Raw genomic sequence first — 20,052 nt, forward strand, 5'->3', positions numbered from 1 at the left:
ATTAAATAAATTTAAAAATTACAGTAACACCGTACAAGATCAACACTACAAAGATCGGAAATGATGGATCAGCATAATATATATCACCACCCATCGATAATAAGCCTAGCTCTTATTCAAAAAAAAAGAAACTAGCTCTCCTTTTCCTTTGTTTTTCTTTGTGTTTCCAAAGAAGTAAGCAGCCACACAATGTGGACTGAAATCTGAACCAAGACACGTACATTTGTCACTTACCATACAAAGAAGGCTTTGAAAGGTGGACGTGTAAACTAACCCCCCACCCATTCTTGCTTGCTTTGCATTATTAACACACACAAAGCGATTAAAGCCCTCAGCCTCCCTCCCCTACCTATATCTCTATGCACCCTTCTTCAAACTAGAAGACAACACAGACACACCAAAAAGGTTGGGCAAACAAGGAGAAGAAGAAGCTGAATCAGCTAGCAATAGCAGCAAAGTACACATTCATCCCTGTTCCTCCACTGTTGCATGAAAGAAAAGCCAGCCTGCTGAAAATGGCTCACCACCTTCAACTTTCTTTGGTTCCCAACGACCAAACTAGCCCTTCTCTTCCACTGCTTCAGGCCAAGGAAAGCATCATCTCTCAGTCTCAGAGTGATAGTACTACCGAGCAAGGAAGCACGTCTCCGAAGAGGGATCAAGATAATGAAGAGGAGATTGAGTCAGCTTGGTCAAGCAATGAGGAGATTACAATATTAGGTCTGGCTTCAACTCAAGTGGGTGCAGCAGAAGAACCCAGTAAAGGCTATGACGAGGTCTTGGCAGTAGCAGAAGATAGTGGACGTGAGAGGTTGAGGAAGCACCGGGTTGAGATGGCGGGTCGGGTCTGGATTCCGGATATTTGGGGCCAGGAGGAGTTTCTCAAGGACTGGGTTGATTGTACTGTTTTTGATGATTCTTTGTTTCCTAATGGGTTTATGTCAGCTCGTAGTGCTTTGATTGAAGAAGGAAGGAGAGGAACTTCAGGCAGAGTAAGAATAGAAAACAGGTGTTGAATAATATTATTCTTGTTTTCCTAAGATCCATCTTCATATTGGCTTTGATTGTTATGATATACAAATCACTTTTTGATGATTATTGATATGATACTGAAAACACTAGCAAAATTGCCCGCTCTTTGCTGCGGGATTTACTATTATCGATGAATTGCTTAGAAAACTCAAAACTCATTGTTTCTATACATAAGAATATTATTGATTTTGTAATGTTATATAGTACAAAAGCTTTGGTTTGGTTTGTACATTTGGTCTAGTGTGAAATTTTTTGGTAATGGTGGAGAAATTTAGGTATGCCTTTTGAGGTCAGGCACACTTTACCTAAATTTTTCCATTACAATGAATAAATCCAAATCAAACTCGGTGCATCAGAACTTTTTAATGGATGGCTACAGTGTGTTGTCAGACCTGCAATTCAATTAATTATTTGCATAAGTAAATACATAATAAAGTTGTATTGTATTTGAATCTCAAGCAAATACATAATAGAATTAGAGCGATCATATGTGAAATAGGTAAATAGAATAGTATTTGTGTTGAAGACATACCTGAATATAGTAGTATTTGAAAGCATAAATTTGTTGTTATTTCTGGCGAATCTGGGAGAGAAGGAAAATTAGCAATGTCAATATATTGGCGATAAAGTGTATAATGTGTTGTTATCAAGAAATAAGAAGTAAATCAACATGTTGGGTTTCTTCAAATGAAAAAGGATTCAAGCTACAACCCTTGAGTTTAAGCTCACCAGCAACTTGAACTTCATTGTTCCTATGTCTTCACTGCAGTAAATTAAACCAATCAAAGCAATTAACAAAGAACAGTTATAACCAGACATAACTACAATAAGCAGAAGCTGCAAAAGAGTGATAAAGAAATAAAGGAATTACCTTTGTGAAATTTGGAATTACACTTAACAAAAACCTGGTTGTGCCCTGTAAAATAAACATTAAAAATTACAATTTTTATAAATAAAATTAGAGGGGGGAAAAAAAGAAGAAAGAGATTGAGAAAGAGGGAGTACATTTTCAGCGCGGTGCATACCGAGGCTTTCGAGTATCAAATTCCAATAATCCCAACTGAAAACTCAGTAATATTTGCAGTGTTTGTTGGCTTAGCTTGTAGCTTCTGCTTTGAGTATTCTATTCCAAGTGAATTTGATTTCATCAATGCTTCTATTTGCTACTGTCGAGAACCGATCCATTCAAGGCAGCCAGCTAAATTTCGTTCCTGAACAGATAGCCATTCTTATCATACCTTAATTCGATCATTGTTTATACCATGAGAGTTGGCCTCAAGGAGGTTCTCTAGTGATCTGGCTTTTCTGTTCCGAAGTCTGCCTGTTGCTTTCAATAAGTCAGCCAACCTTCTTTTCTCATCATCCACCTCAGGGTTAGCTGTCCCTAGCTTTTCTTCCCTCATCACAACAACATATTCCAAGAGTTCAATTGCATCATTCAACCTGGGTATAATGAAAACAGAAAAACATCTAGAATCAGTACATCAGCTAATTTATAATATTTATCGAACTTAAGGCTGATCTAGCAACAATATTTATTCAACCATGTTATATCCCTTCCAGAAATGCAAAAGACTTCAATAGTTTACACAGCTTAATTATTTTTGTTTCTTTGATTAGCCCACAGTCAACAATGTTCTAACAATTAAGACTCTGAACTCTTACAACTTGGCGTCGAACAAAAGTCCATGAAGGAAAGGAAGAACTACATGGACATGGACCAAATGTCAGCCTCTCCTGTATTTCAAACATTGGTTTACCGTTCAGATTCTCATCAGTCTTACATTCTCAACAGAAAAGTGAACTTTCAGTTCAAGTAAGTTACTGTTTTGAAAAAGTCGTAAACCTGTGATGTTCTTTCTGTATCGGTGGTAGCATATTCTTTTGCATCAATTGCATAGAAGAAACCAGTGGCAACAGGTGCATCTATAAACAATAATATGCTTGCAGTCTGGAAAATTGCTACAGATATCAATTTTGTAACAAAATGAAGATCAATAAAACAGAGGCCTAACGAAAGTGGGAAGATACTAACCGTTGTCCATGAGTATGGGTAGTAATAAGTTTTTGGTATACCTCTATCATATTATTCTGTAAAGTTGAAATCCAACGGATCAGTACAAAATCTAAACCAGGAGTCATTTCTTTTTCCTTTTTTCACTCTACACGAAGCAAACAGACACAGACACGAAGAAGATGGAAGAAAATGTAGACACGCAAATGGTGCCCCGCCCCCCCCAAAAAAAAAAAAATTAAAGCAATACAGGGGCTTCTGGGGAAGGAGGGTTTATAAAGATTGTGACAAATCTTATAATAAAATAAATTTAAAAACCCAAACAGAGCAAGAATCGAAAACCGTGAGTACAAGCTTTCAAGAGCAAATAACCTTAGGATTGCAAGTACATGAAGCAACAAACTTATTTGACAGAAAACACCTATCTAACACTTAATAAAATCTGAAAGTTCATCACTATAATTCTATAATTGTGTGTGTGTGTGTGTGGGTGGGTGGGTGGGTGGGTGGGGGAGACCACTAAACGTTGAGCAGAATATACAGAGAATTTGTTTCAAATCCTAAATTCTCATGAATAATCGAATGTTGCAGAGAACTGACTGGAATCCCACATCAACATTAATTTGAGCAATTGGCTTTGGTCAAAGATTGCATAATTAAAATGTATATGTTAATAATTTTAGCCACTGAAACTCTGAGCAGAAAACATATTTCAATTTCTTTTCTCACAGAAAATATATAAAAATTGAGGTATGTCAATTAACTTGAATGCCATTCTACACACACTGCTTCACTTTAATATTAGCAAACTCAAAGAAATTCCAGCCACTGAAAGTCATTATCTACCTTGAAAGCATAGTATATATGCTACATATCTCATTTGCATGAAGCCAAACTATAGATTATGAAAGGAAGCAAAAATTTCTCAAATCAACCAAGTAGAAAGGATATAAAACTTTATATCGAAAAAAAAAACAAAGATATAAAACTGATCGATTGAGGATGAACTCGTACTTCTAATTGTTAATTGAGCAGAACAAAGACCAAAAATGCACTTGCAAGAAAATTCAAGGGCTGAGAAACAAAAGAATAAAAAGACTGTTTGACCAGGTTGCAAGACCAGGTAAGGTCATTTTAAATTCCAAGACCAGCATAGGAAGGCCAAATATGGTTAAGTATGTTAGTTATTTGAGTTCATCCTTTTGCTTGAGCTTATTTTTCATAGCTTTTCAATTGGGTTTACTGTTTAAGGCTTTGGATAAAGCAGCTAATAACATTTAATTTCACTGTAGGTTAAATCCCTTCTCATGAATAATTTAATGCCTAAATGCCTACAGTAATTATGTAATAATTGTGTTTTAAAATATAAAAAAATAAAAGGAAAAAAAAATGAAATCAAATAACATTAAGAGAAACCTTTTTACCTCTGTTGGTATATGCAAAAGAATGACTTGAAAAGAAGAGCAGATGTTTGAAATCCTCCCTTTCCAAGTCTCCTACCCTTCCCTGTTTTCTACAGAAGCAAAAGAAACTGATCAAAACCATATCAGAAAAGCAATAGCATGATTGCATTGTTTCATTCACAGATTAGAAGAAAATAAGAAAACACTATATACTATTAGCAAAACCCAATATCAAAATCTGATTTTGAAGAGAGAGAAAGAGGGGGGAGAATGGATTTTACCTCCTCAGATGAACACCCAATAACTCAGATTCATCTTGTTCCTGCTCTTCAAGTCCCAAGGACTCATTATCTGCACTTAATGGGCCAAATCCAACAACACCAATAGCCAAAACCCAGTTTTCCCTAGCTCCCAAAACGAAACCAATAGAATTCAGAGAGTGAATGGCAGCTTGTAATGTAATTCAGGAAAGTAGCAAGGGCAAAAGCGCCACTTCAATGAGAACAGTGCCACGCCCTCTAGATAATACGAGCAAGCCACACCTCTGCTCTGAATGTCCAATCCCACAATGGCTACCATGTTCTCCACCACCAACGCCAACACCCCAAACACCACCATCCCATCTCCCAAACCACCTCAAACTCCACCACCGTCCAGAACAACCCACCTCCCCATTCCACCCTCCAAGCAGCCACTCCTAACTACCTTAACCGCCACCGCCGCAGCTGCCGCCATCCTAACTGCCACTCCACCCTCATTAGCAGACTCCCCAGCTTACCAAATTTACTACGGCACCGCCGCCAGCGCGTCCAACTACGGCGGATACGGTGGCAACTCCGACAAGAAGACTTCCGCCGAGTATGTCTATGACGTCCCAGACGGTTGGAAAGAGCGTTTAGTATCAAAAGTCGAAAAAGGCAAGTTAGGCTGACTCTCTCTAGTCTCTACAATAATCCGGATTTCGCTACATGTACGTTATGTTATGTTATCAAACTGTCGATGTTGTAACGTTTAAACAGGTACAAATGGAACTGACAGTGAATTCTACAACCCGAAGAAGAAGACGGAGAAAGAGTACCTGACATACCTCGGTGGGTTTCGGCAGCTGGCTCCCAAGGACGTGGTGCTGAACAATCTAGCTCTGTCAGACGTGAACTTGCAGGACTTGATAGCCAGTGCCGACGCGGTGACGTCGGAGGAGAAGAAAGACGACAAGGGACAGGTTTACTATGTGTATGAGATCAATGGGGTTGCTGCACATAGTTTGATTTCGGTCACTTGTGCTAACAACAAGCTTTATGCTCATTTTGTCAATGCGCCTACCCCCGAGTGGAACCGCGACAATGATATGTTGAAGCATGTTCATGAGTCTTTCAAAACTGTTGGATCCTTTTGATTACTTTTGCCTATGATCATCATGTGTGTTTGATTTGGAGGGGTTATTGATACTTGAATAACAATCAATTGGGTTCCAGTGTGTGCATTTGAAATAAGTTTGTTGCTCATTCTTTCAATTTCATTTCCCAGAGCTTTCATGAATTTTAGAAGCCAGAGTTCTAGCTCTAGTAGAATCCCAACTTCTTTCGATTTTGCAGGAACTACTTGAAACAGAAAATTAAGGCAGACCAAAAATAACTCGGCATTATAAGCTCTCAATCTGCCACTTACAACGTGGATTACATTCAAAGTTCATAAGGTCTTAGGTATAGCAGGTATTAGAGCGGAATGACTCTGATTGTTGAAATTTGAAAGGATACAAGACAACCAAAATGCTTCTCATATATATATATAAGAAGGTATTGATTTTACACGACAATACAACTTGATTTCAGAGCATTCTTGTTGGCAAATCTATAAACCATACTGTAATCAATCTTCATTTCCTCTGAGAAAAAAAAAAATCACCATCTTCATTCTCATATAGATTCAGTACATCTATTTCACAATAAATAGAAGGTACAATTCACTAATAACTGAGACATACACATGATAATTTCTTTGCAATCATACTTCATTTTTGCTACCAGAAGCGAAGAAGTTCTTTCTGCAGCATACAGAGGTTATCTCTCACATTTTAACTGTCCCGTTATTGGCTGCAGAAGGATACTGTTTCTCCTATAAATTATACTGTAAGCTTCAATCTTCACCATCTTCGTTCTCATAAGGATTCATTGTATCGACTTCACAAGGAATAGAGACTTCGCTAACTGAGACATACAGATGATACTTTCTTTGCAGTTACACAGTTCTTTTCTGCTACCAAAACAAAGAGGTTTCAGCAGCTTACAGATGTCAGCTCCCATATTTTAATCGTCCCGTCATCAGCTGCAGAAGCAAGAAGCCTACTCTCCTGTAAAATTTGACAGCAATGTACAGGAAAAATGTTAGTATTGAAGTTAACCTGTTATTACCTTACTGAAAAACTAAAATAGATTCTCCCAGACACACATGACGACTGAATACATTTTGCTGTATAAAGAATGGAGTTAGATATAAGCAATCGAAAGGGAAATCGTAGTTGAGCTGCTGCGAGTAACTTTATGCAACCATGTATGTGCATCTAAACTTAGTGGGCAATACTACTCAGGAGATGAGTAGGTACTGTGTGTGGTGGAAATGCTGGTGGTTGCCCTGGTGGTGAAGTGGTAATAGAAGCATTGAAAATGATAGGGGTGGTAATGGTGGCAGCAAGGTAGCAGTTAGAGAGTTACAAACTTAGTTCTCAAGGGACTTTGTTTCCCATCACTGTAGAAACAGGAAAAATGGATTCTTGAACATCATTAAAAATCACGAGTCCAGGCCCTGAATTTGCAAGGGAAATAACAGGACCTCACAGAACTAATACTAAACTGTAGAGAGAGAAATCTTACCACAGGGCTCCACTGCACCGAATTTATATCCATGTCATGGGCCTTCTTCTTCAGAAGCAAATTATAGGAAGGTCCATCAACCTGAAATGAAAACAACAATCAGGTTATTCAATACCGTGTAAACACTCAATCAGCTTGCCACTAAAAGCTACAAAAGAATCAGAAGAAAACACAATACAGTTCTTGGACAACCTCGAGAGATATTAGCAAGCTGTAGAGAGTTCCATTTTTTAGCAATTTACTTTCAGAACCAATACAGAAATTAGGCCACTTCACTGCTGGAATGAATGCTAATATAACAACTGAGACGGTTCAAGATTATGACATACCAAACTATCACACTCATTATTCTCCACAAAGAATCTTATGGTATCATCAGCAGCTCCACTGGCAATGATATTGTCCCTGTAATTTTTCGCCAACACAAAATCCAGATATCAGATCAAAGTGGTTATGTTTACCACATTTTTTTCCTAGATTACAATATTATCTTAATTGAAGAAAGATCTTCAGTAAAGTGAATCTGACACTTTACTCATTAGTCATCTATAAAGTAGAATCTATCTTAGATAATAGATATTGTAAACTTAACAACAGACCCAGAAAAATTAGGAGTACTTCTTTTGGTTCGATTGCATTACCTTGACCAATGAACTGAAAATATTGTCCTATCATGATAACCCGCAACAGTGCAAAGATGACTCCTGACAAAACCAACAGATGAATCATTACTTAGGTTGAAGTACAAGAAAACAGAATCAAATTACAGCCAAAAATTAGCAGTTTAGCACTCTACCAAACAAATTGCTTAGTTAACAACAAATCCTGATTTTATTGGGATGCATACTGCAGAGAACATTGGTATCAACAGACAGTGAAACACCAATCATTATTTCACTTCAAAAGCAGCCAATGTTGTAACTATAGATTCAGCAAACATATAGCTAACTTCTAACCATGAAGGCATCAACAACAACTTAAAAAAAATTACTTCGAACTTACAAATAGACAAATCCAACCTATAGTAGAACTGGCACTAGTAATCTTGAGCAAGAGTTTTTCATGATGTAAATAAATGAGGGCATGGTCCCTGATTTTGGCGAAGCCTAGTTGAAGCACATTATTCTGGAACTTAAAAAAGTTGCATTCATGTACGAAACACTAATTGACATTTTAGAGCGATTTTCAAATTCATTAAAGATGACCCCTATCAAATGCATTGCTCCACCTTCTAGAAAACATACAGCACTTCAAGTCATGTTCAATTGCATACAATTGAAGGGTACAAGTATCAGGGAGTATGAATGTTCCAAAGAAGAGAAAGACTATGCAGAGGAAATCAAATCACAGGAGTAAATAAAGGGAACTAAAAGTATAGAACCAAATCAATATCAGAGGGGGGGGGGGGGGGGGGGGGGGGAGAGAGAGAGAGAGGAGAGAGAGGAGGCAATTCAAATTCGTTTATTTCTGTAGATTCATATTATTTAAATCTGGTTTACTTCACTGTTTGAAGCTACTGCTAATTCTAATGAGTATGTCCCATTAGTCCGTTATGTTTTAAGTACACCACAATTTTCTAGAACACACTCATTCTCTTCCTTTCAATTCCCGCTTCAACTTGAACCAAGGACTCATGGTTTAATAAATATTTTAAACATTGTTTAGTAATTCAAAAAGTGAGAGACCAAATTCACATTATGGATTTTAAAAAAAGAAAAGAAAAATGTACATAATGTAGCATGCTCCTCACCAAGGTGCAAAGCCATCAGAAGATAGCATCTTCCCGTTGTCTGTTCCCCATATCTTTAAGGTAAGATCATCACTGCCATATCAGTCCATTATTAGTTTATTAAGTACAGACTGAAACTTCAAATTTCTGTTTGTCGCAGATTCTCATAAATGGAATTTAGTATCAGAACCCATGAAACATTAAGATGACAGAACACTTATCCTTACCTGCAGGTAACCATTTTGTCTCCAGTAGCATTAAACGATAGAGCCCATACAGTAGAAGAGTGACCACTAACACGAAAACCAGTTAAACTGAATTAGACTAAAATCCTGATAAAATGCTATACCTTAACAAGCACCATTGCTCTATTCCACCAGGGCCATGTATTATATACAAAACATATTCCCTCCTAGGTCCAAAAAATGAGATTGTATTTGTTTTGATTTATATATGGACAGATGAGCCCATCTCAGTCATCTAACTGATCAACATGATCTCATTTTAGAATAAGGCACTTAGGGGAGAAAAACCCTACACACCTGTTATGAAGATTACACAAAATGACGGAATGATTCTGAAGAAGAGAAGCAGAAAATTGAGAGACAGAAAGAGGTTAAGGCGTAGTACCTGTTAGATTGAGCTAACGTTTGCACACACACCCAATTATCATCCTCACCATCATCCGCCCATATCTACAAGAAACATTGTACTCAATCACAAAAAAATCCAAGCTCCCATTCTCGTTTATAAAGCCGAAAATGCAATCTTTTACTCATCCAAAGAATGTGGGAGAACCACTTAAACTCCGAGCAAAGCCTTACCTTGACAGTGTTGTCATAGCTACACGAAAACAAAAGCTCCATAGTCGGATGCCACTGAACCATTTTCACATCTTGTGTATGGCCTTGCAACACCGCAACGCACTCAAACTCATTGCCGGGTAACACCTCCCATATCCACACGGTCTTATCTCTCCCACAAGTCGCAAGCAAAGACCCAGACGCATTCCAAGACACACTCTTCACTTCATTTTCATGACCCTACTCCCAACAAAAAAAACCACCAAATTAAAACAACCCAACTCATAAAAACAACCAATCGATGCAAAGCAACCGTCTTTATCAAAATCAGGGCTAGTACCTCTAGAGTCGAAACGCACTCATAATCATCCCCAACGTCCTGAAAAATTGCGGTGGTGCCATCGAAGCTGGCAGTGGCCAGTAGCTTCCCGGACGGCGACCAAGCGCACGATCGGACGGTCCTGGTGTGCGGATCATCCAGAACTGCCTAGAACCCAGAAAACTTGAGTACTAAAATCTCTGGACCCATGTAAGCAAAAACCAAGAAAACTGAAAAAGAAGCAAGAAAAGATGGAAGACCTGGCATTCCCAGGAGTTGGAGGGTTTGTGTTCCCAAATACGAACGGTCTTATCGCCGCTGCATGAAGCGAGCTTAAGGGGGGCTCCGTCGAGACCGGAGAGTGGGTTCCACGCGAGGCTCCACACCCTATCAGTGTGGCCCTCCAGCTTCTGAATCTCCTTGAGACCCTCCATGACAGAGTCAGTGAGGGATTGGTGGGTGGAGAGAGAGTGGAGTAGTGAATCTGTTGGGGTAGGTTGGGATTGTACTGTGTTCAAGGGTTTTAGGCTATGTTTGGTATGGCTGGGCTTTTCAGAAAAGCTGGCTTCTGCTTATTTCTGAGAATAAGTGGCTGAAAAGCAAAGCTGCTGAGTGTTTGGTAAATTGGCTTTTTATAAGAGCTGTCAGTGGCAGCAGCAGTGGCAAAATGTTTGGTAAATCAAACTGGCTTGTGCTTTTTGTTTGTGGAATGACCAAATTGGACATGAGAGATTATTTTACTTTGATTGTTTGGTAATACAAAGTTCTTCAAATGCTCTTGTTATTATTTTTAATCTTTATTATGTCCTTATTAATTTTTGTTAACTTTCAATTTTTATAAATTATGGTGACCATATATGATTAATATTGGACAATTTTAAAAATAACTTATACAAATATATTAATAACATTAATAACAATTGGTTTTTGGTTCGCATCAAGTAAGCAAATATGTTACAAATATAAAGAGCCTAAACAAATTAGCAAACAAACCAACTGCGAAAATTTTGTCATCCAACCAAATCAAGTGCAAAGAGAAGTCACCAGAGAACAACCAAACAACCATATCACAAAATGCAGATTAGTTCTCTCTGATCAAATGGACTAATGAAAAAATAGGATCTGCTTGAATCTAATCAAGTATCTGTACAAAACTTTGGTATTTCAAAATCCATATCAATAATTCAAGAATGATGAATAACATCCTTTCCGAGGTTTTCCAGATCGGTGTCTTTGGATCTTGAACAAGACGGCACAAAACAGTGGTATGTTTGAAGGTTGTCTGAAAACATCACCATGAAGGTATTTCCAACCAACTTCCTTGTCTTCTTCTTCATCACCATTTGAGCACCTACGAGAAATATGCTTACGGTTAGGCTGACCCAGCTATTTAAAAATAAAAATAAAATAAATATATGCGGTTGAAAGATCATAAACAACCTTGAGTTCATTAACAAAAGTAACATATAGACATAGACGGTATTGCCTTAATTCCATGCGTTCTCCTAATTAAACTAGACAAGCTGATAAGATCAATAGGAGCTAGCTGGGTCTGTTAGCCAGAGAAGGAAAATATTGCTCAATCTCAGCTCATATATTAGCAAACCTTTGAATAAGGAATCTCTTGAATTTGCTTTTAATAATAAGCTATTGCAACTAGCTAATGTGCATATGCATGAGATTAACCCTCCAGTCATATAACAAATCAATTTGTTTTGTTTATGCTTATTTCTGGGTTCCTTATGTTTGTTCTCTTTGCTTTGTTTAATGAAGTATTATTCAGACCAAAAAAAAGATATCATAATACAACTCTTTTAACAATTTCAATTCCTTTTTGTTCATATTTCAATTTCAATTGTTCACATTCATTTCAAATTCTTACACTCAAAAGCATCAATAAAATGCAAACCCTATCAGAAGCAATCAAACCCGAGATGCAAGATTATAATGTATCATACACGAAAACCACATCAACTTGCATACCAAAAGCTTGAATACTAAATACAAGAGCTTGAATACCAAAACCATAGAAGAGGAATTAAACCCATCAAACAAAATCACAAGCACATGAAGTCTGAAAAACAAATTCAACCAAATCGTACGTTTTGTTGCCCAGAAATCAAACCCAAGTTTGTAAATCACACACATAATCTTGAAATTGAAATGAATACTAGAACCCAAACAGGTTTTTGAAATTTTATTCAACCAAGCTGAAAGAAAAATTGATTTGGGAGATCGAAAATCAAGAGAGACAAACTAGCTTTTCCTCACCAGGATGCGTTCTGTAGTAAAGAGAGGATGAAGAAAAGCTGGCTTCCCGATCTGAAATTGGGGGAGGATGTGGGTTCAGGTCATGATGTGATGGTGTTTGGCTCGATTGCTCTGTGCTTGGGGTTTTCGTGATGAGAGGCTGAGGCGGCGTCTGTGATGAGAGCCCGACAGCGTCAGAGGGAGAGTGGAGATGGGATAGAGATGAAAATGCTGTGCGGCCTCTGATCTCATCTCGAAGGCTTGATGGCAATCCGTAATTGCCTCTCCCAAGGGAGGATAGAATCTGTCATTTTGAAATATTCATTTAGCTACAGTAAGTACCGCTACAGTAAGCTGCTGGCTTCTGGCTTCTGAAAGCTGGGGTCAGGCAGCTTCTGCTTTTCGAGAGAAGCTGCAGTGGCTTTTCGAATAAGCTGAGCATAAGTCAGCTAACCAAACGCATAGTCCTCTTGTGCTTATAAGCAGGGGAGCTAAAAAGCCCCCCCCAAACATAGCCTAAGTGCCCGCGTTGACGTGCTTGGTTTAATAACTAGGATGAACAGGCGTTGAGACTTTGAAGAGTTTTGGCTAGGGCTTTGGAGTTTAGATTGCATCAACACAACTAGAGTTCGTAAGTCGGAGGGTTCGTAATTCGATAGATTGCGGTGAATATTAGTACTCAAAAACTAGTTTTAAGTATATACTGAAAATCGTTTAAAAGTTAATAAAGTTAATTTTAATAGCTTTAAAGAAATTTAAACTCTTTGTATAGAGTTTGACTCGATTTCTATCCACCTCGAATGTGGATTGTAAGAAAATGTAAATTAAATTTGTTTACAATTCTATATGATTGACAATCTTCAATATGCAAATGCATCAAATTATGACATGTTGTGAGGAGTCTTTTGATGAATTATTGGAAGTCTTCACATAAACAGTTTAATCATCAAAATACCATAGTCCTTAACATACTAGAAACCGTTTGGCAAGTCAAGGTACCCTGAAATCCGCTCCTTAGCTATAACATTCCAAAGTCATGCAGAACAGACACTAACTACTAAAAATTAATTGGACCTTCAAGGGAGTACAAAAACGAAAGATTCGAGTAACCCTCGAATATAAAAAAGGGCCGTAGCAAGAAGACTTTAACATACCAGTTAAAAGATCACGTTATGGACGCATATGTGTCTTCAGGATTATAATTTGGTGATTGATTGCAATTGTGTCATGCATCAAATCACTTCTCAAATGAGAATCTGTGGAGAGCCAATCAATGAGGAGATGATGTTTGAAGAAAAAAAAGGTTATGTACTTTTTATGCCACCAATATGCGCTCTAGATTTTAAACATACTCAGATTTAATCTCTTGTCTCTTAGTGGCTAAGTAGAATAATAAGCTCTTAATGAAAAACAACTGGTATTGCCCTATAGATCATAACCATTCCATGCAACGAATGTTATTTTTATTTGTCGTCATGACAATAAACGCATAGAGATGCATGGCCATTCTCATCCTCGTGGCCAGAAACTGCAAAATAAGGTCGAGGGAATCACAACAAACACTTGATCTCGAAGAATAATGCTAGGATTAACACAACTCAGTTGGATTTTCTAAGTTGTAAATATTTTCCCCAGTTTTGAATGCTAATAAAATACTTGTCTTTTCTCTTCTTTCAATAACATAATTTTATATATTTTACTTTGAGTAATACTGGGTGAACAAAATTTTTAGTTACCACTTACCAACCACATTTCACTTTTATGTGAACAACTATGTAGAACAAAACCCAAATAACGTGGCTGTACCATATCAACTGCCACACAAAGTGGGTATTGTCACTATCCTCGTTTCACCTAGCATTAGCATTATTCTGTTAAAGTTATTAAATTAAGGGAATTAGTCGAAATCGAATTTCCAAAATTCCATTCCAACTTGCACCATTAATTAAGCCCAAATAATTCTGGCCCAAAGGAATCTCCACCAAACCGGTTCATCTAGCGGACCGCTCTAAAAACCCGACGCAGGAACCCAGAGAGGCATATTACACATCAGAGTCTTCTCCATTCCATTTCAGAGCTCCGAGCAAATCTCAGCGCACAGATCCGAAGCAAGACTCGCAGCAAACGTCATGGATTCAGTGACTCGCAGAAGCGGTGGTGGCCTCTTCGAAGGTCTTTACAGGGTCGTCATGCGCCGCAACTCCGTCTACGTCACCTTCGTCATCGCCGGCGCCTTCCTCGGCGAGCGGGTGAGCCTTAGATCTTACCTCAGGGTTTCTTCAGCCAATGAATCTGTCTTTTCTGTTTCTTTTTGGTGATTTTCTTCTGCATGTTATTATCTGTTTGATTGCTAATTTGTCTGAGGAAGTTGAAGTTGCTTGATTTGGGATTAGGTTAACATAGTATCGCGGTGAGGTTAGATATTACGTTTTGGTTTATGGAATAATCAAATTTGGTCTTAGACGTTTTAACTTTTGTCATGACCTGGATGCGAAATGCTTTCTCTTTCCGTGTTTTATCGCAAGCATTCACTATGATCAGTTAATTTATTTGAAATTTTATGCATTTCCGTTGTTATGAAGTTGTGCATTGGAATGGTGGAAAATTATAGTAATGATGAATGCTCAGTGTTGCCATTCAAGGCTTCGTGCGTCGATTTCCTAGGTTGAATCGGGGTTTGAGCTTTCATCCTTCTTTGTTTAGGTGGTAGGCACTGTTAAATGACTTGGAAGTTCATTTGTTTGGGGTTTAGACGGGCCCTTTTCGTTTGTTCTTTGTAAAAAAAAAAAAAAAATAGAGAAATCTGAAATTTTTTAGGTGGTAGTTATGCACTGCTTTTGTGCTGAGATTGGAGTTGTTAATTGGGGGCTTTGCATCAAATGCGAAGTTGTGCGTTGGAATGGTATAAAATTATTTAGTTATGAATGCTAAATGTTTCCATTCAAGGCTTTGTGCTTGGATCTCTTAGGTTAAATCAGAATTTGAGCTGTATTCTTTGTCTAGGTGGTAGGCAGTGTGAAATGATTTGGAAGTTTTTTTTTTGGGTAGTATATGGGCCTTTTTTTTTTTTTTTTTTTCTCACTGAAAGAGAGAGAAAACTGAAATTTTGTAGGTGGTAGTTTTGCAATAATTTTGTGTTGAGATGATGAGTTTGATCATGGATCATCACAACCTAGCTGGTCCTGGAGCCCATTGGCATATATATGAAAGAGACAAGTAGTCTTTACCTGTGCTTTGGATTCTAATTTGGAGCATTGAGCCCTTCCCCTGCTGACTTTCACTTTGAGTAGGTTGATGTTCTCAAGCTCCCATCACCAATTATTCATAAGAACTGGAAATGCTGGTAGGACATGGAAACTGATGTGAGATGGAGAGAAAGAGAAGGTGTCATATTGCAAAGTCAGCTAGAATAAATAATGAGGGCAATGCATTATGAGTTTGTGTGTTGAGGCGCATTTTATAGGTACTAGAAGAATCAGTTATGGTCTGGATTTATAGACGACTAGAATAGAGTAGAATAGTCACTATTTCATTGTGGACATCATTTAGATCATATATATGTTTCAAATGCAATGATTCAGGTTGGGAGTTTTGGTTTTAAGGTTGAGAGCAAGGCAGATATGCTGAGGAAGGATGGCCTCTTGATTATTGTTTTTATCATGATGTTTAAACATTGATTTTGAAATACTCTAGGTGCCGAATCCAGTGGAATTCTTGCTGTATGGTGGTTGGAACGTTTTCTATTTTGAGAAACATGAGTTTTATTTTAAATATAAACATGAGTAGAAACAAAGTAAACAAGGTTCACTGAAATATATTTAAAATCCATATCTGGTGTGTTGTTGTCAGAACAAAGTGAAAATGGTTTTGTTGCAAGGAAAATAGGTGCTATTATGAATAAATTAGGTTTACAGAATTTGCTAGACAAGGTTTAAAATAGTCTTGTGTGCAAATAAACTGCCAGGACTAAGAAGATGCGTCTTTTATGTCAGCTTATAATTAAAATAGTCTCTTTTCTAGTTCAAGAGATTAGGGATACATCACATGTGGAGATTCTGTGATGTTTCTTAAGTTAGTCTATCCTGAAGTGTACTGAAGAGAAAGAGAGATGGGGGGTACGTTTGCAGGTTGAGGTGGCAAGTGCTTGTTTCAAATGAAACTCTTCAATGTTGATGTTGTGGTAGGAAAAAAAATCATGTCTTCTAGTTTCCATATACAAGTGAAGGAAAGAGTTACATTGAAATCTCAAAGTGAAAATATGCAGTGGACCGTGGATATGTGGTGCTTTATGGTCGTGAATTTGTGTGTCCACTTAACTAGGAATATGTGACAGGGGGTTTCCTTTTTATGATTTGGCCAAATGGAGATGTTCCAAGGCTCATCACTAAGGTCTTTGTATTTTGGAGGATAGAATGATAGACATGATTTTGTTTTGAAAATGGTGACTGGACTTCAATTTCTTGATACATATCATTTTTATTTGGGGCATATATAGTTATATATTGTTCTGTGCAAGCCCGTTTCTTCTTTGCAGAATTTGTTTTGTGTGCATTTCAATGTTATTTGATTTCTGTATTTATTTTTATTTTTCCTGAAAGAACAAGAAAAAATATTAGAGTTCTCATCTGCTTAATTTGCTGGTTTCAGGCTGTGGATTATGGAGTTCATAAGCTGTGGGAGTACAACAATGTTGGGGTATGGCAACTGTTTGTAGTTTTCATTTTCTTTAGGTGTTGTGCATGCACTTATTCCATGTATATGAGTGTGTTATGCATCTCCTTTGTGAAGAATCTGTTGCTGGTTATCAAAATATGGGGGATTGAACATTTTACATATTTTGTGAAAAATTAAAATTGTATATCCTGTGCGTGTTTAGATTTACATATTTGGGACAGAGATGGTCTTTTTTAGATGGCCTTTTTTAGAGAAATATTGTACGGGTCTGGGTCAAAGTCTTGTGTTGGATTTGCTTTCAGCGTCCAGAGACACATCACGTGTTGTATATACTTTCTTTGCGGTCAGTATTTGTTCCACACTAGTTGGTACTAAGTGGTTTACAGCATTGTCAATATGAATTTACTTAAGAAAATTGTTATTTTTGATTGCTGCTATCAGACATCTTTATAAGTATCACATCTGACATCAATCCTTTCTTTTTCTTATGCAGAAACGATATGAGGACATCTCAGTTTTGGGGCAAAGGCCAGTTGAAGAGTAGAGTTATCGACCCTTCTGTTTCACCATTTATTGTTTTCACTATCCGAAAGTTGGAGTATGCAATTATGCATTAGGTAGCAACTCATTTTTGTAATAAAAGATATGACAGATTCAACTTACATATCAATCATGTTCATGTTTTAAGTTGGATTAGTTGTGTATGGTTGTCTTCTGGGATTTTAATTATTGCGTTTGGCGTGATTTGTGTTTTTTTTACCTTTGATAAATCAATAATGGAGGTTATTGTTAGAGGTGTTGAGAAAATCTATACTTTTTTGGTGAGGAGGAGAACATTCATATATAATTTTTTTGTAAGGAGAAAATTTGTATTGAATTAATGTATTAGTAAAATCTGTACTGAATTAATGTATTAGTCAGAACAAGGAGCACGTGTATCAAGGTTGATCATTCTCCTTTGAATCTTTGATCATTATCTTCAGGCAATGTCTGCAAGGCTGATTGAATCATTATCTTCAGACAATGTCTGCAAGGCTGATTGAAGCCCAAATGGTAAGCATGTGATTCAATTGGATTTGGGTTTCTAGAGGTTAAGAGAAGGATACTGACATACTTGTAACAGCATTCTCATGAAAAAATAAAAGTTTTAATTTACGCTAATATCTTAGGACTATATAACACTCACAAAGGTAATAAAAGCAAGAAATATTTGTTAGGATTGATTTAAAATTCTAGAACATTGTTTGAGATAGAAATATACTGTTGCTAAGGGATATCTCTTGAGATGTAAAAGGTGATTATATATCATCAATTGCGGCTAGGTTTTCATTAATCAACATGCATGCGAGATGGATGCATGAGATAAAAGATGGATAGGTTTTCATTAATCAACATGCACGCGAGGTGGATGCATGAGATCAAAGATGGGTAGTGAGCTTAAGCTAAGGAAGTAGAAAACATGCTCCTCATAGTATGACAGGTTGGAAGAGAGAATCATTGCTAGAATATCCTAATTCCTAACAATTGAAATAATGCTCCTAATATGAGATTATCTGCATAATTTGAAGAGCTTGTACTCTACTTTTTTTTTTCTTTTTTTTTTTCGTATATTGATATTTTATTCATGTCAACATTTTTCATTCATTCCAGTATGAATACTTCCAAGACGAAACTTATGAGTTATGACCGGTAGTAACCGGATTCATGTTATCTTGTGACTACTAGTAAAACACCGGATTCATGTTATCTTGTGAAACACTGGTTTCATGTAGGGTTTCTGTAGGATTACTTTTAGGAGGGTCAGAAGCACTCTTTAAATTAATTAAAAAAAAAAAAAAACTAGTTATAAATTAAAAGAAAAAAATTCTAAAACAATATAGAACTCTTCGGCAGTTTTAGAAGCACTTGATGTTAGTTTTGAGAAGCACTTGTCTTTATATTTGTCAAATTTAAGAAGCGCTTGTCAAATTTAAACAAAGCCTTTTAGGCTTTTCAGAATCAGTTCCAAACAAACTCTTTATTTACGGTCTCTACACTGCAACTTACTTAGGATCCAAAAGCTTTGGGTCAGTTCTTTAGTGGTGGACTAAACTTAATAGACCAAACTATTCTCTTTTCGATATTAGACCATATTAGGTATGAAGCCTGCGCGACGTTACGGGTATTTTATATGCTTGAATTTTATTATTTATATGGTTAATTACAAATATTGGATATATTATAAAACTAGAGATGATATTGTTTTACAGGTTGTAAAATCTGGAAAATAGAAACTTTTTTTTGAGAGAAAGGAGGTCATAACTTTATTGAACTTTTGAAAATTACATGGAAATAGCTTCAGCTGCTAATGCAGCTAGTAAAAAAGAAGGAAAATAGAAACTCATCTGAGCTTGTCTTATAATGCAGTATGAAAAAATGGTGACTGAGTTTGCCAAAAACTGAGTTCATTTGCCTACTTATGCTGCCATCTCTATTAGTGAAGACACAGGTTGGCTTATAAAGTGTGAATACATACATATATATATATATATATATATATATATATATATATATATATATATATAATTTTATAGCTAGCTCAATTCTTAGTGTCTTAGACATTGTACGTAGCTTGGCCAAATAATCAAAACCAATTGCTTTGCAAATAGTCTGAAGTCAAAAGTAACAAAAGCACTTAAAAATAAGTTGTTATCAATATGATGATCATTGTAAGTGCATCAAAAAACATCTAAAATAAACTTATAGCTAAACAACTTACAAACTCTGGCTTACTAAATCGGCCGTCATGCCGGGACTGTGATTAGAGAAGTCACATTGTGTTGTCCTATGGCTTTTATCTAAATACATGGCCTCTAACCATAAGCATTGCCAGTGCTGATGACAAACCACCAATGTGGCAGAGTGGAGCTAGCAGTATGCAAATACAACTGCAAATAACCACGCAATTCTACATTCAAA

At 36.9% G+C, this 20,052-nt stretch overlaps 4 protein-coding genes and 2 long non-coding RNA genes across 8 annotated transcripts; 3 read left to right on the top strand and 3 right to left on the bottom strand.

Annotated features, from left to right (window-relative positions):
- Nucleotides 1–304: 304 nt before the first annotated feature.
- Nucleotides 305–1,261, top strand: LOC133723788 (protein BIC1-like). The gene has a single exon (XM_062150655.1). It carries the CDS (start codon nucleotides 516–518, stop codon nucleotides 1,014–1,016), a length of 501 nt encoding a protein of 166 aa, XP_062006639.1. The 5' UTR covers nucleotides 305–515; the 3' UTR covers nucleotides 1,017–1,261.
- Nucleotides 1,262–1,643: 382 nt separating this feature from the next.
- Nucleotides 1,644–4,871, bottom strand: LOC133723789 (uncharacterized). 3 transcript variants are annotated; one of them, XR_009853269.1, is made up of 8 exons: nucleotides 4,731–4,871; nucleotides 4,471–4,559; nucleotides 3,068–3,123; nucleotides 2,879–2,983; nucleotides 2,698–2,769; nucleotides 2,038–2,475; nucleotides 1,904–1,948; nucleotides 1,645–1,795 (listed from the first exon to the last, which is right to left on the bottom strand). It is a non-coding gene; the product is annotated as an uncharacterized LOC133723789 (long non-coding RNA). The 3 variants fall into 3 exon arrangements; XR_009853268.1 differs by having other exon boundaries at nucleotides 1,644–1,795; nucleotides 2,879–3,123; nucleotides 4,731–4,869; XR_009853270.1 differs by lacking the exons at nucleotides 2,698–2,769; nucleotides 2,879–2,983; nucleotides 3,068–3,123 and having other exon boundaries at nucleotides 1,651–1,795.
- Nucleotides 4,872–4,956: 85 nt separating this feature from the next.
- On the top strand, nucleotides 4,957–5,942 carry LOC133723787 (thylakoid lumenal 19 kDa protein, chloroplastic-like). The gene is made up of 2 exons (XM_062150654.1): nucleotides 4,957–5,366; nucleotides 5,469–5,942. Exons 1-2 carry the CDS (start codon nucleotides 5,003–5,005, stop codon nucleotides 5,843–5,845), a joined length of 741 nt encoding a protein of 246 aa, XP_062006638.1. The 5' UTR covers nucleotides 4,957–5,002; the 3' UTR covers nucleotides 5,846–5,942.
- Nucleotides 5,943–6,299: 357 nt separating this feature from the next.
- LOC133723786 (protein CIA1) lies at nucleotides 6,300–10,651 on the bottom strand. Its single transcript, XM_062150653.1, has 10 exons — nucleotides 10,431–10,651; nucleotides 10,192–10,338; nucleotides 9,873–10,091; nucleotides 9,679–9,743; nucleotides 9,276–9,341; nucleotides 9,070–9,141; nucleotides 7,961–8,023; nucleotides 7,649–7,724; nucleotides 7,320–7,400; nucleotides 6,300–6,799 (listed from the first exon to the last, which is right to left on the bottom strand). Exons 1-10 carry the CDS (start codon nucleotides 10,602–10,604, stop codon nucleotides 6,725–6,727), a joined length of 1,038 nt encoding a protein of 345 aa, XP_062006637.1. The 5' UTR covers nucleotides 10,605–10,651; the 3' UTR covers nucleotides 6,300–6,724.
- A 586-nt stretch (nucleotides 10,652–11,237) lies between these two features.
- Nucleotides 11,238–13,086, bottom strand: LOC133721879 (uncharacterized). The gene is made up of 2 exons (XR_009852372.1): nucleotides 12,442–13,086; nucleotides 11,238–11,521 (listed from the first exon to the last, which is right to left on the bottom strand). It is a non-coding gene; the product is annotated as an uncharacterized LOC133721879 (long non-coding RNA).
- A 1,344-nt stretch (nucleotides 13,087–14,430) lies between these two features.
- Nucleotides 14,431–17,838, top strand: LOC133723805 (cytochrome b-c1 complex subunit 9, mitochondrial-like). Its single transcript, XM_062150670.1, has 3 exons — nucleotides 14,431–14,669; nucleotides 17,068–17,115; nucleotides 17,588–17,838. Exons 1-3 carry the CDS (start codon nucleotides 14,550–14,552, stop codon nucleotides 17,636–17,638), a joined length of 219 nt encoding a protein of 72 aa, XP_062006654.1. The 5' UTR covers nucleotides 14,431–14,549; the 3' UTR covers nucleotides 17,639–17,838.
- The last annotated feature ends 2,214 nt before the right edge of the window (nucleotides 17,839–20,052 follow it).

This window comes from Rosa rugosa, chromosome 7 (genome assembly GCF_958449725.1).
Source record: "Rosa rugosa chromosome 7, drRosRugo1.1, whole genome shotgun sequence".
NCBI classification, from domain to species: Eukaryota; Viridiplantae; Streptophyta; class Magnoliopsida; order Rosales; family Rosaceae; genus Rosa; species Rosa rugosa.

Bases quoted from the DNA above. Each gene is read 5' to 3' on its own strand.
- LOC133723788 (XM_062150655.1), top strand. From the start codon at position 516: ATGGCTCACCACCTTCAACTTTCTTTGGTTCCCAACGACCAAACTAGC.
- LOC133723787 (XM_062150654.1), top strand. From the start codon at position 5,003: ATGTCCAATCCCACAATGGCTACCATGTTCTCCACCACCAACGCCAAC. The intron at 5,367-5,468 runs GCAAGTTAGGCT...ACGTTTAAACAG, and splicing joins AGTATCAAAAGTCGAAAAAG to GTACAAATGGAACTGACAGT.
- LOC133723786 (XM_062150653.1), bottom strand. From the start codon at position 10,604: ATGGAGGGTCTCAAGGAGATTCAGAAGCTGGAGGGCCACACTGATAGG. The intron at 10,339-10,430 runs GTCTTCCATCTT...TCTGGGTTCTAG, and splicing joins CCAACTCCTGGGAATGCCAG to GCAGTTCTGGATGATCCGCA. The intron at 10,092-10,191 runs GTACTAGCCCTG...TGTTGGGAGTAG, and splicing joins AGTGCGTTTCGACTCTAGAG to GGTCATGAAAATGAAGTGAA.
- LOC133723805 (XM_062150670.1), top strand. From the start codon at position 14,550: ATGGATTCAGTGACTCGCAGAAGCGGTGGTGGCCTCTTCGAAGGTCTT. The intron at 14,670-17,067 runs GTGAGCCTTAGA...TGCTGGTTTCAG, and splicing joins GCGCCTTCCTCGGCGAGCGG to GCTGTGGATTATGGAGTTCA. The intron at 17,116-17,587 runs GTATGGCAACTG...TTTCTTATGCAG, and splicing joins GGGAGTACAACAATGTTGGG to AAACGATATGAGGACATCTC.